The sequence below is a fragment of the Ammodytes marinus genome (assembly GCF_949987685.1).
Source record: "Ammodytes marinus genome assembly, chromosome: 7".
NCBI lineage: Eukaryota > Metazoa > Chordata > Actinopteri > Uranoscopiformes > Ammodytidae > Ammodytes > Ammodytes marinus.
Genome location: NC_137211.1, coordinates 19,158,759 through 19,172,648, shown reverse-complemented (window position 1 = coordinate 19,172,648; position 13,890 = coordinate 19,158,759). Strand labels below are relative to the sequence as shown.

Below are 13,890 nucleotides of genomic sequence, written 5' to 3'. Positions count from 1 at the left end.
CTGTTGCTCACGTGCTTCGGTTTTCTTCCTTATTGTCAAAATGTTGTAGCAGCGCGCTCTGCTGCCCCCTGGAGGACCGAAGAGGAAACCCCGGACCCCCCCTAGACCAACATCAGCACCACGGACAGCAGCTTACTTGTGAAAAAACGGTAAATATCCCTTATTATTACTCGATACAGCATATCAATGTTCAGACCTATACAACTTTATTTTCAATAGATTCCTATATCTAACTGAATTCGTAGAGTATAAAATTATCCACAAGTCATGAAATAAAATAAAAAGTCTAATTACCATAGAAATTATGTTTGGCATTTGGCCTAAACAAAACGCAAAGGTGATCCATACTAAGTGTCAGCTTCAAATGGGTTTGGACAATTGTTAAATACTTATACTAATAAACTTCAAGCTCATATTTGGATTTGATAACAGAAGGTATTTGAGTAAATGTCGACTTCCTCTCCTGCAGATAAGACCTTCATGCTGATGAATTTAAGATTTAAGAGTAATGCATCTTTCATGACATGTAATAAATATTTAGTTATTCTAACAAAGCTTGATTCAGCTTTGTTCCGCAGTCAGCGCTGTTTTTCAAACCAGTATCCAGCTGGGGACTAAATGTCATTGTTTATTAATGGTCCATTCTAAACTCGGCTTGTATCATTCCTTTACTTTGTTGTGCCTAATAATGACTTTGTTTGAGTAGCTGTTTGAACAACCCCTATACCCCCTCCATTCCCCTTTCTGAAGACTCTTCAGTGAAGAGGTCGTAATCACAGTTTGTTTGTGCTATTTTGTAAGGTCGTCTTTTATAATAGTAATTATATTTGAAAAAAGTATACAAAATAACCTATTTAATAATGTTAACTTTGGCTTTTGGGAACTATCGGGCATTTTTTCTATTTCATATACAGTACATTTCATGGACCAAACAATAAATCCATTATGTACGTATAGGCCTAGTCCAAGGATGGATGGATGGATGGATAGATAGATAGATAGATAGATAGATAGATAGATAGATAGATAGATAGATAGATAGATAGATAGATAGATAGATAGATAGATAGATAGATAGATAGATAGATAGATAGATAGATAGATAGATAGATAGATAGATAGATAGCAACTAATAGAGGAGGCAGACTTTGAAGGGGCTCACAAAAGTAAATTGTGTTTCTTTTTTCATTTAGGCTCTGAAATGCTTGCTTCTGCAACTGCTATTTTTACCCTTTAATCCCTTGCTCAATTTCTTCCTCTTGGTATTGTCTTATTTGATCCAATTGGTGCATTCAGGATTTTTCTGAATTTTTGTCCATTGGATTTTTATTTAGATGTCACTTGGGTTTGCTTTGGGAAACTGAACATTTTAAGTCCCGCCAACCACACAACACTACAAGTCCCTGCAGTCTCTCTCTCGCTTGTTTTTTGGTGGCTGCGGTCCTGTGTAGCGAAGATGTAAAAACTACAGTAGCCTAACTCCCCGGTGAACAGCAGAGCGTCAGTCCGCTCTCTTCCACTTCTGCAGACACAGAGCAAAAGCGAGAGGAAAGCTCACGACTCAGCACCGACCACAGTAACCCGCCGCCACACTCTCTTCTCCAGAGAACATCTCCCTACTTGACCCGAAAAATCTGCGGGTGGCAACAGACACGAGTCACACGGAGCTGCATGGGAACTCCTTATGAATGAGCTCAAGTGTCAGAAGGATTTCTCTCTCGTTTCGGTCTCCGTGTTTTCGTGCTGAAGATGGTGCGTGTTTCTCTGGACTTATAAAAGACCGGCAGCCAAATCACAGGCTGATGAAACACTTTGTCAGACCCGTTTCTTTGCTTTGCTGCAACCTAAAGGGAAACCAGCCGAACACCAGTGGAGTGCAGTGGTGATGGACCTTCGTTTTGACATCTTGGCTTTGCACACATTTGAATTGCACATCTGCTTGTGTGAAACGCTCTACTTCTGCCAGCGATCCCCACTCGTCTGATTTTTATTTTATTTTTTAGAAAGAGCGGCGGATGCCCCCAATGTCTTTCCACCAGTCTGAATGAGAGGGATGGCGACCAGACCGCACCAAGTCCAAGAGTGGTTATATTTGCACATGGCCGGATAAGACGATGACAGTTTACGCTACAGGTGAATAAACATCGGCTCGGTTTCTCTTCACAGTGCGTGTGTTCTGAAGCTGTTTCTCTCACTCAGATAATCGTGCTTGTTGCACAGTGACAATGGATCTCAAAGTGGAAACCGAAGAAATGGACACAAATCAACCTCCACCCATAGAAGTTTTTGCACAGTGCTCGACGCTGCACGGAATCTCTCACATTTTCACGTACGAGCGGTTCTGCATCAAACGCTGCCTGTGGGTCGTGTTTTTCTTGGGCTCTCTGACCTTCCTGCTGTTTGTGTGCGTGGACCGGATCCACTTCTACCTCCAGTACCCGCACGTCACCAAACTGGATGAGGTCGCGACCCCGATCATGACGTTCCCCGCGGTCACATTCTGCAACCTTAACGCGTTCCGCTTTAGCCGCGTCACGCGCAACGACCTGTACCACGCAGGGGAGCTGCTGGCCCTACTCAACCAGAGGTAACCAGTGCAATCAAACTTTAAAAATTATAAAAACCCATAGGCTAATTCAATGTTTGAGGCTTGTATTTAGTCTATATCACCTGTATTTAATATATAATGATTTCTATGTCAACCTGTCATTACACATACATTAGTTTCATGTTGCAAATGTCAATGTAACTTCAGGTTCAAACTTCAGGTACATGTAGGCTACTACACTTGGGTATTTCCATTTTATGCCACTTTATATTTCTATTCCACTACATTTCAAAGGGAACTAGTATGTAGGCAATTTTTAACTCTACTGTATTTATTTGACAGCTACAGTCACTAGATACTTGCAAATCAACATTTAGATTTTTTTTAAATCATATCACAGATAGACTAAATTGTTAAAAAATAAGCTCCACAGTAATGCATCACTATTGGCAACACTACACTGAGCCAAATCTTCTACTTCTTCTTAATTTATTTATGCCAATAACTGACTTACTTCCAAGTAATACTTCCAATGTAGACCTTTAATAAATGACTTCACCCGTTACTGGCATTTGTATGTCACTCCTCCAACAGGCTCTAATAGTTTCTACCGTGTTGAGTCATTCAGTGCTTGAATGACTTGAATTAACTGAGGCATTATAATCAGAGCGCGCCAGACGTCTTCTCAGTGCAGCTGAATGCTCTGGATACTGGAGCTGGCAACAGCATGTAATGTGCGCACAGCAGGGAAAGGATGCAGAGAGACTGCTTCCTTTGATTACGGGTAGAAATGGCAGATGCTGTGCGGGTATCTATGTCATATAGCCTACATGTTTGAATGCTCATGCATCTAAACCCTGCGACATTGCAGCAAAAAAACGAGCTGTCAAATTATGAATGAATGATGGAACTAATTTATGAAGGATTGACACATTTTCAGTGATTAAGATCATACACATAGCTGTCCAATAATACAGAAGAGAAAGAAAGAAAGAAAGAAAGAAAGAAAGAAAGAAAGAAAGAAAGAAAGAAAGAAAGAAAGAAAGAAAGAAAGAAAGAAAGAAAGAAAGAAAGAAAGAAAGAAAGAAAGAAAGAAAGAAAGAAAGAAAGAAAGAAAGAAAGAGACATTGACTAGTCCTGGCTAAGAGAGCTGTTTGATAAACATGTTGCAACCCTCTGGTGTTGTAATTTTGCTCCAAATGTCAACAATGACTGCGATAATGGAACAAATGTGCCAAATGGTGTCATTTGGCACATTCAATGGTGGATTGTATTTCAGGAGTGGAGAGTGTTGACTAGTGTCTCTTATCTGAGTAGCTTGAGTGACATGAACCTCTGACAGACTGTCAGTTAAAGAGATCAAGGACAAATCCACAGGCTTCAAGGGACTTAACTTTTCTGTGGGTATAAAGCCCAACTTCTTTCAGTAAGATCCAAGATTGAACACTTGAATTAGCAGTTTTGTCAGTGTTGTGGTGTGACTGATGATCAACACTTGCCATATGGATTTTTCATCTCCTAATCATATGTTTCCAGGCAAAAGTAAACAAGGAAGCATTTTAAAGATGGAAATCAAAGGGTCTGATTTTTTGTGTCCCAACCTTCCCTCTCCATGTACTCATCTCAACTCTCACACTCTGAAGTGGGTTTAGTGCTCATTATCCTGCCTCCCTTGGCAAGGTACAGAGGCGATGCGACGGCAAACTTGGCTGTTATACCCCCGGCCAGAAATGAAAGCGCTTAGGGCATGAAATCCATTTAAGGCTGCTCTCTGCCCACTCGCCGTGTTTGAAATCACTGGTCTGGGAAATGTCTTGTGGCATGATATTTAAGCCGCACACATGCTGAAGTGTCAGCCTTCGCTGTCGGCTCGCTCTTCTGGGATTCTATCTCCTAAGTGGCGTCTTGGCAGGTTTGTCCAAAACACAAACACTGGGGGGAGAGAGTGCCTCTTCATAATAATTGGGTCCAAGTTTAATAAAACAAAAACACTCTGCCTTAATGTGTCCTAGCCTGATCCTAAAGTCACAAAACAAAAATATCTTCAATTCATTTTCTTACTGATTGAATTGTGATGGATTTAATATTCATATTTCAGTTATAGTGTTAAATGACCCTTTGGCCTATAGTGAAAATGAAAAAAAAACACAAGGATTACCGCACCTGTATATATTCAAGTTTTAGTATACATTCAATGCTGTTGTATGCTAATTTTACATCATACATCACCAGCTGTTGTTTAAATAAGGTCAAGCTCTTTTATTCATGTAGTTCCTAAAAACACATGGGGTGGTCCAATACTGTTTTAACATAAAAGATCAATAAAAGACCATTCTTTTAAGAGTGGCTACATTCATGTGAAAAAAGTATAAACGGCATTTATTTGAGACAGTGTTCTAGTGAGGGCAAAAAAAATGCAGCAATCTGTTCTTTGGTAAATCCATTAAAATGGTGACATTTTTTAATAATAGCACAGTGGGAGATCAAAGCGAGGGTAGAGAGTGGGTGCATTTACCGATATTCTGCTCTTATTTCATAAAAGGCCGCGTGGTCAGATTTTTGGGAGCTCCATTAAATAAGAGAACATTTCCCACTGCCTCCAATAAAGCCAGGTGTGATGAGGGTTGCCAGGCTCCCCACACACAAGCCTTTATTCGTACCAAAGACCACAAATGTCAACCTCAGGGGGATGCTATTAGAATGGATTAAAAAACAAACATGAGATGAGATGAAGACGATGATGAGGAAGACCAAGCTGGATTGAACCGACCACTTGTATTCATGTAAAAGTAACTTTGGAAGAAGTGAGAAAAATAAAAAGCTAATTGTAATGACTGGATTCAATCAAACGATTCTTCTAATAAATAAATAAACACCCTCACCTTTTGCCATAACTATAATAATTCAGTGAGATATCTCGTGGCGAAAACAAACCAATCAACATAAATACAAACACATTTCTCGGGGGCGCCCTTAGCTCAGTTGGTAGGGCGCCCCCCCCCCCATGGGCCTCGGCCAGCAGCGGACCCGGGTTCGATTCCAGCCCGCGGCCGTTCTCTGCATGTCACTCCCCTCTCTGCCCCATTTCAACTCTGTCTCTACACTATCAATAAAGCATGAAAATGCAAAAAAAATAAAATAAAATACAAACACATTTCTCTCGACTCGAGTTGAAGCACTGTGGGTAGCCTGAAGCTGCTGCGTCAACAGTGAATGGACGACTGGCTTTATAGGCCCCTACAGCGCTTGTCAAAACTTTATTATGTACTATTATGAAACGTTACACTCTGGCAGTGCTATCAGTTGAGGCCAGGAAATGTTAGAGAAACACATCCCTCTTCAATTTTACTCACTATTTTCTGTCACTTTTGATTCATTCTGGACTTTATTTTGTTTAGCTTTGGTTGACTGGAGCAGAAGTTCACCGATAAAGACTCATAAAACCTCCTGAAGTGTCCAATGAAATATTCCTCGGCTGAAATTTATGAAGCCTATACTTTATCATCAGGCAGTGAAGACGTTCAAGGAAATTCCTTCTTCCACAACAAAGTACAGGACAAACATTAAGAAAAGTGTGAAATATTTCTTTGACATCTCCTGTTATTTTGTCCTAGGTATGAGATCAGGGACCTACATCTTGTGGAGGAGAGCGTCCTGGAGAGCCTAAAGGTCAAAGCCGACTTCCACAATTTCAAGCCGCGACCGTTCAACATGCGGGAATTCTACGACCGCACCGGTCATGACATCAGCGAGATGCTGCTTGCCTGCCACTTTCACGGCACCGAGTGCAGAGCAGAGGACTTCAAAGTGGTAAGAAGAACAATTGATCCTATAACGATTAGGGAAAGTCGGGTGATATCCTCCAGTTTTGAACAATGAATAGATTTTTCTAGCAGTAGTCTGTGTATCCAATGCCTAGTATAGTCTGTTCAACTCTTTGGAACACGAAATTAAGGTCTCCTCAATTCTTCTTGAGAATAGTCCCCACCAAATGCAGCAATTTAGCCCTGTAAGAGTAACGTTTGCTTAACATTGACCAGGGGTTTTATTATTTAAATTCACGCCTTTTTAACATAGCATAGTTATTTTGATCCATTTGTGATGATACACGTCCTAAGTAGGAATCAATCAGTTTGAGGATGAGTGCCACAGAAGGGTTACATTTTTTACAATAGAAAAATTCTAGAGAATTTTACCAGCCTTATCCTTTTAAAGTTAAGTAATTTTTTAAACATGCAGAGCATTATAGTCTTTGTTGAATAGTAGGTTGCAAACAAGCCACAGTAAATCATAAGATTATTAATTTATAGAAAGTTAAAATAATGATGAACCCCCCACAGCAAAGAATGTCAAAACCTTTGAGTGAACTGAAGACCAAACACTAAGTTTTCTGACATTAGGATACCTGCTGTGTATTTTCAGTGAGGATGCTGCTGGTTTAAAATTGAAAACCATGTCAAAGTGAACATAGTGTGAATGTTTATGTCTTTTATACCCAGAAGTAAAGACATACATACATTTAAAATGTCAGAGTGAATGTCAGATTTGTGTGCCCTCTGTGACCGATTTTCCTTTTTCTTTTTTTATGATGATAACGTCAGGGTGTGTTAATATCATTCTGCATATAAAATATGATTCAAATCTGTGCCAACAAGCCCTTATTATTGATTTTTTTTATTAATTTTTTTGTTTCAAACAATGTTTGAAGCTCAATCCCCACAGCTCTGTGTGAGTATTCACACCGACCTTTTCATCTTTGTATTGTTATCATTTCCCACTTCAAAACAAGTGTGGGTCAGCACTGCACAGCACACAGTCCTTTTGAAACAAAAAAAATATGGATAATTCGGTGAAGCTGGTTCAAAGAAATGTGTTTGAACAGTCCACTGGCATTATGACTCACAAGTCACAAGTTTCCCTGCAGGATAAAACTGGAGCTCTACGGCTCTTTGTATCCGCCATAAAAACCCTGCTGTTGCTACTGTCGCACAATGTTGCCAACAGTCACTGGCATTGGACGTGGTTTATCATTTGAAACTGAACATTGATCATTCCACACAGCAGCCTCAATGAATAGAGTAGTTTAAGTTTAATGGTAGTTTTCTTTTGTTCGATCCATTGAAAGATTCCCATTCACTTCATTGCCATCAGTGTTGGAATGGGAAGAAGTTGTGTGAACTAACCTTGATTTAAGAGAGTTTAATTAAAAACAAGCGTGTATGTGCTGGGCCAAGAGATTTATTGTCAGTGGGGGAGACACATTCATACACAATGACCCCAAAAGAGGAGCTTTAAAAACTGCCACTTATAATGTAGCAGCTGCCCTAAAGCAGCTTTGAAGTGATATTTCTGCTTATGGCCAATTTGACTAGATTAGACGGTATTGCTTCAATTATAATATTCTGTAGCGAGTAGCAACTCGGGTGTATTTTCAATTCTTTGCGTTCTGGCATTCTTGTTCTTTCACTTCAAGGGTTCCACATGATCAAACACCTGCCTACATTACAGAGTATCCACAGCCCTGTGTCACCTTTAGGACTCTCTTCTTAGCAGGGCTTATTGGTTGTTGCTTATTTCAGGCTTCAAAGTGGAGGAGACTGGTTTTGGGGAACACCTGCCTCTTTAAACGTTGCATTTCCTTATTTTAACTGTAGTTCTTCACACTTATTATTCACAGTTGGGAACAGAGTCTGAGGCCAGATTGAAAATCCCTTGAAAATGTCCGTAAACCTGGAAAAAAAATCCGAAAAAGTGTGAGGATTAAGAAACATTTAAAGATGGTTTATGTTGTGAAATATAAAGTGAGGAAGGAGGGGAAATCAGGCCAAACGCTTGAGGTGGGCTAAGAAGTAGCAGTGGATGACTGGGGGAAAAAGTCTTATTTACTGATGACAGTAAAGGGAGGATATATGTAAGGAGAGAGAATGATACAGCAGTGGATCAAACCCACATTGAAACATGGTGGTTGGAATATTATTGTGTGGGGTGTGTTGCTACTTTGGACTTTGACACCTGCACACATGCAAAATAGAAGTATCTTTGACTAGTTGACAGCTGTGAGCTGTGCAGTTGATTACTTCCTCATTAAAAGCTCATTAAAAGACAGTGAAAACCACAAACCACCATCATAAAGTGATAACTGTCATAAATAGTTGGCTGCTGAGCTATTAGCATCATAAACAGGGCTCGTAAAGTCCTGGTTTTGTGCTGAACTGTACAAAGAGAGCCGAAAGCAATGCCTTACTACTGCACATGCTTAATAGTGTTTAAATGAAGACACAAGACAAAAACAGGAACAAACTGCACCGTCAGATACTTTGAATATTGAAGTACACAAAAGCAAGTCAAGTCAGCAAGTGATTTTTTCAGCACACATACACACACTAGTTGTCAGTTTCCTTTATTGTGTCCACCCCATTTATATCAATTAGGTTAGGGATAGATATTTGCATTAGTATAGTGTATTATGGGTTATTATTTCTTCCACATTTTTTTAGCATATCAATCTCACTAAATGCTGCTGATTTGCACCAATGAAAATTAGTTAATGTGTTCGTACTGGGCACCTTTTGAGCAAAAATCACCTGAAAAAATCAGGGACCTGTTGTTTTGCATACTGACTCAATGACTGGGGCGCTTAAAAATAGCAGCACTCTCCTATCATACCTGTGTTTTTTCGTAACATGACAAGTTTAAATCTTTGCTTGGATCACCTTTTTGACCTACCTTCAAATTCGCACAAACAGAAACATTTGAAAGCCTTTTTTGTAAGTTTGCTGTCCTCAGAGGCTGAGGAGAGAACACCAAACAAACAGTCCCTCCAACTGAGTGGTGAAGATTGTTTTTTTTTCTGTGGCACTCTAAAGATGCAGCAGTCAGTGGCCGAGCAGTGCCCTTCTCCTAAACCCAAAAATGACGTCACAACTTCTCGCTGATAGGATTCGAGACAGCCTTGCAGTAACGAGGATAAGCTCCCAGACTGTTTGCTCCGTGCTGCCTCTGCTTCAATAATTCATTTCAGCATTGGAATATGAAATGCACACAAATTAAGCATGTAAATAGTTGCTCTGTGTGTGTGTGTGTGTGTGTGTGTGTGTGTGTGTGTGTGTGTGTGTGTGTGTGTGTGTGTGTGTGTGTGTGTGCGTGCGTGCGTGCGTGCGTGCGTGCGTGCGTGCGTGCGTGCGTGCGTGCGTGTGTGTGCGTGTGTGTGTGTGTGTTTGTGTGCCATCCTAAATACCAGAATTGTTTTGACCTTTTTATTTTTTATTTTTGTCTAGTTTGAAGGGGATGGATAGTTCATGTAGTAGTTAATTCATGTAGCTCACAGTGTTCTAAACCCCGTTCTCCACCGCCTCTCAGCTCTCTTGATGGAGCAATTTGTCTTCTCTTTGAAGAGCAGGTCCGGGCTCTGTAAATAGCTTCTGACTAGAACATAGTGGCGGCGGAGAGGTGTACCCCCTGGAGAGTTTTAAGGCCTTTACTTAACTTCCCCTTTGTTATATATCACTATACACAGCTTCAGAAAACTGTAAAATGCACGTCCCTTTGAAGACCATCTTTGGAAGCATTGCATTGTTAATCTTTCAAGTAATCCACGCATAAGGGAATAGGTATATCCCAACTGACTGTTCGAAAAAATCAAAGGGCAGAAAAAAAGAGGCAGATAATAAACTATTTCAGGCCTGTATGTCATTCGAATACAGTTTCAGTGCTCAACGGAATTGACAGGATCAAAATTCCTACCATATTATGTGGGAAAACAAAGTTGTGATTCTGTATTTGTGAGATGCCTCGAGGGGAGAGACTTTTCCAATTGATGGCTCGTACAGCAAGTTGATGATACCTTGTCATCTTCTCGTCACAGCATGACAATAAACCAGTTCATATTTCTGCATCTTCACTTCTTATATTTCCTCATAATATGTCAGTGTGATGAGCAGCGGCACCAGAGAGATTTTAAATGTAATGAATGTAATGCAACTTTGAGTTTTCCTTCTAAGGAGTTGCTTTTCTTCCTAGGGAAATGTTTACACCATGCAATATCTTACAGTATAGTTGAACAAAGCTCCATGGGGGTGAGGGGAGCTGCAGATTCTGCTGATAATTCTCCAAATTCACTAAGACTGAATCCTTTGACAGGTTAATTAAATTATAGCCACTCTGAAGTAAAGTCACCACTCTCATGTTTATATGTTAAATATGAAGCTACACCTAGGTGATTGTTAGCTTAGCGTAAATAACGGTTAACAGGTAGAAACACGTATCCTGACTCTTTCCTAAATATAAAAAAAAAATCACCAATTATTACGTTACATCTTGTTTGTTTAATTGATGTTTGTAAAACTTAAATTATTACTTTAAAGACACAAGAGTGGTATCAATCTTCTCTCCGCCAGAATGAGAGTTCCCTAAAATGTTGAACTTCTACTTAGTTACAATTCCTAAGCAAGAGAGGCAGAATCGTTGTTCACATTTATGTTGTTGTGTTTTCTTATGTTTTTCATAAGATATTCCTTGGCGGACTGGTGTGAAAAAGAAGTTAGCAGTTCCTTCGTTTAGAGAAGCATTTTGAGAAAGTGATAAATGGCTCAGGCAGTTCTTACAGAGTTATCCCTCCCCCTCTGCTCCTCAACAGTCTAAGAGAATCATCTCTGCTAATTGGACTCAGTGGTGTTTCTGCAGCAGACTACAAACTGTGCTAATTTACAAAAAAATATTTATACTGCCAGTTAACTCCAGTAAAGAGCAACAGAGCAAGAGTCGCACTCTGATGAGCACTTCCCTTGGTCTGATGCTTTGCCCTTTCTCAGTCAAAAGGCAGGCCTCCACAGTTCCAACTGGGGAATAGATGTATGTTTGCTTCACTCACTGTCATGGGAGTCCTGTCATAATTTCTGTACTTTAATCGTTACTGTCGTGTCTCAGGAAGACATCGTGCATTTGTAGATTCTGTAGACAAAATGTGAGACACGCAGAGCCTCGGAGAAGAGACAGCTCGGTGGCATAAAAATTGTGTACCACTTTTTATCATCTGCAAGCCTGTTAAGGCAATACGGTTATATAACACTTAATGGAGCGTTCCTGCATGTTTTATCATTTGCACTGTGAATCATGCATATCTTAATTACATTACTTATCACCATTTCCTGAAGCTTTTCAGAAGTCACACCTGCTCACAGTTGCATAATGCAGCAGGGATAAAGTAAGTTTGACAATAAATAAATCCATAAAAGATGACTGATCGTGTGCATTAATGGATTACTTCTCTCAAGCTGCTTTCAGAAAGCAGAACATTTTTAAACTGCTCTACCATGAAGTGAATCCATGTCCTGTCTGGAAGGTAGGAAATATGAAATGTAGCCTATTATATGGTATGCTTTGGGAAAACGGTCAGCAGTAATGTAAAATATACTCTCTACAGGGACAGAATGAGCCATACAAAAGCCACCACCTTGCTCCCATGATATCCCAAAGACGCCTTCATATTCTGCACTGCCATGTTTTCATGTGCGTGCCAGATTGCAGCTGCAAACAACCCCAATGTGCTTCCATGTCTGATTTTCAGTTTGACTGCTGTAAAGTTCATGTTCTTTCTGGCCCTCAACCTTTCTCAGAGGAGCCCAGAGGCTGACAATAAGCTCAGATTTCTCTGACAATTCTTGCCGCACTGGGAGATGGAAAAGAACCAGACTATTGCGTGTGTGTGTGTGTGTGTGTGTGTGTGTGTGTGTGTGTGTGTGTGTGTGTGTGTGTGTTGGGGGGGAACAGCCTATCTCTCCCTTGGCAGAAATATACTTAGGCTTGCATGTCCTCTGAGTTTTATGGCCTAAAGCGACAGAGAGGAAACACTGCCACCACCCACTCACACCGCCCAGTGCATTGTGGGTCAGCAGCACAGCTCCTGTATTGAGTCAGCTAAGTTATGTCACCTCTCCATCATTGTGTTTGTCTCTCCCTCCCTTCTCAAGAAAATAGTTTCTGCATTCCTCCTTTGTCTCAAGCTCTGCGCACTGCTTTCCCTCACACCTACCCCCGTGGGCACGACACTCCTCATTATGTTTTCATGTCATGCTTTCTCCTCTACTCTCTATCCCTCTTTCCCTCCCTCACTCTAACTCCGTTGCCTTTGTTCTTTTCACTCCCATGACTCCGCGATTTAGGGGCCTTGAGATTTAAAAATATATATATTGTTAAAGAGAGGACAGTTTGAGATATTGGGATATCACTTAAACAGCCCCTGTGATAAACATATGAACACACTTAGAGAAATAAATGAATATTTGCCCCCACGGTGCTGAACGAGGGCCATTTTGTGCTGACCACCTCCAAAGACCGTTTGAGGGGAAGAATAAAACGGCATTACCGAGATCAGCAGGTGAATACTCAGGGCTCAACGGGGGAGTAATCCTGGAGGCAAAAGCCATCCATCAGCAGTGAGTGCATCTTTATACGAGGATGATTTTAAACAAGCAAATTTAATAATATTTGCCTCCCTTACATCCCCTTGCGTATTTCAGCACGCGTACAACTTTTGTTTTTCAAAGGCGTGTTACGATAAACCCCAAGCTCTGAGAAGTGGTCTAGTTTCCATCCAGATGCAGTTCAGAGTATAACCAAATTGAATAAGCAAAAGAAAAACTTCAATTAATGCGCTTTTCCATCCACTTGCTGTGAAAATGAGAGAGCTGGTTCCTTGAAGGCGGTGCCACCAATAGACAGCAGAGCACAGTGAAAGGAGATGCCATCATTAAAAAAGAACACAAATTGGGAAACATGATATTTCTCTTTGTAATAATAATAACAAAAATAAAAAAATTACAGTTACAGCTACTACAGTTACAGTCTGATTATATTGCTCCACACAGATCTGCAGATATTTATGTCTCTCTCCATTGATGTATGTCTTAAGTTTTTGTATTGATACACCACAATTTTCATCTCAGCCAAGCGTGAAAAAAAAAATCAAGTTTCCAGTGCTTTTTTTGTTCAAGTTGAAAATGTGCAAAAACAAACAAAAAAAAACAGGTGGATGGAAAAAAGTGCTGCTGATCTCTCCCTTACTCCATTACTCTGTCCATTATCGCTTACTTTCCATTGCAGAAAACCTCTTCTGTTTCATGCCATTAAAGAATACAATGCCCTGGAGCTAGAGAAAGTGACCCGCAGAGGGTTTTTAGGATGCAAAGCGGGACGTTTAGATCATCGTTAAGTGCAGGTAAAAGGAGAAAGAAGGATTGAAGAAGAGATGAGTTTTGCCAGAAGGGAGCAAAATACTGAAATTTGCTTTCATGGTGAGAGAAATTACCCGATTGATCATCTGCGTTCACTGAGCTTCAAACAGC

General features: G+C 40.4%; 1 protein-coding gene across 1 annotated transcript in view; it reads left to right on the top strand.

Moving 5' to 3' along the window:
* Positions 1–2,080: 2,080 nt before the first annotated feature.
* Positions 2,081–13,890, top strand: part of LOC307252686 (acid-sensing ion channel 1-like) — a gene marked incomplete at its 3' end in the record, with an annotated part of 34,388 nt that continues 22,578 nt past the window's right edge. Inside the window, exons 1-3 of the mRNA XM_080030426.1 lie at positions 2,081–2,133; positions 2,200–2,587; positions 6,163–6,358. Of these exons, the coding sequence (XP_079886552.1) occupies positions 2,115–2,133; positions 2,200–2,587; positions 6,163–6,358 (603 nt within the window). The 5' untranslated portion in view covers positions 2,081–2,114. The remainder of the gene's footprint in view (positions 2,134–2,199; positions 2,588–6,162; positions 6,359–13,890) is intronic.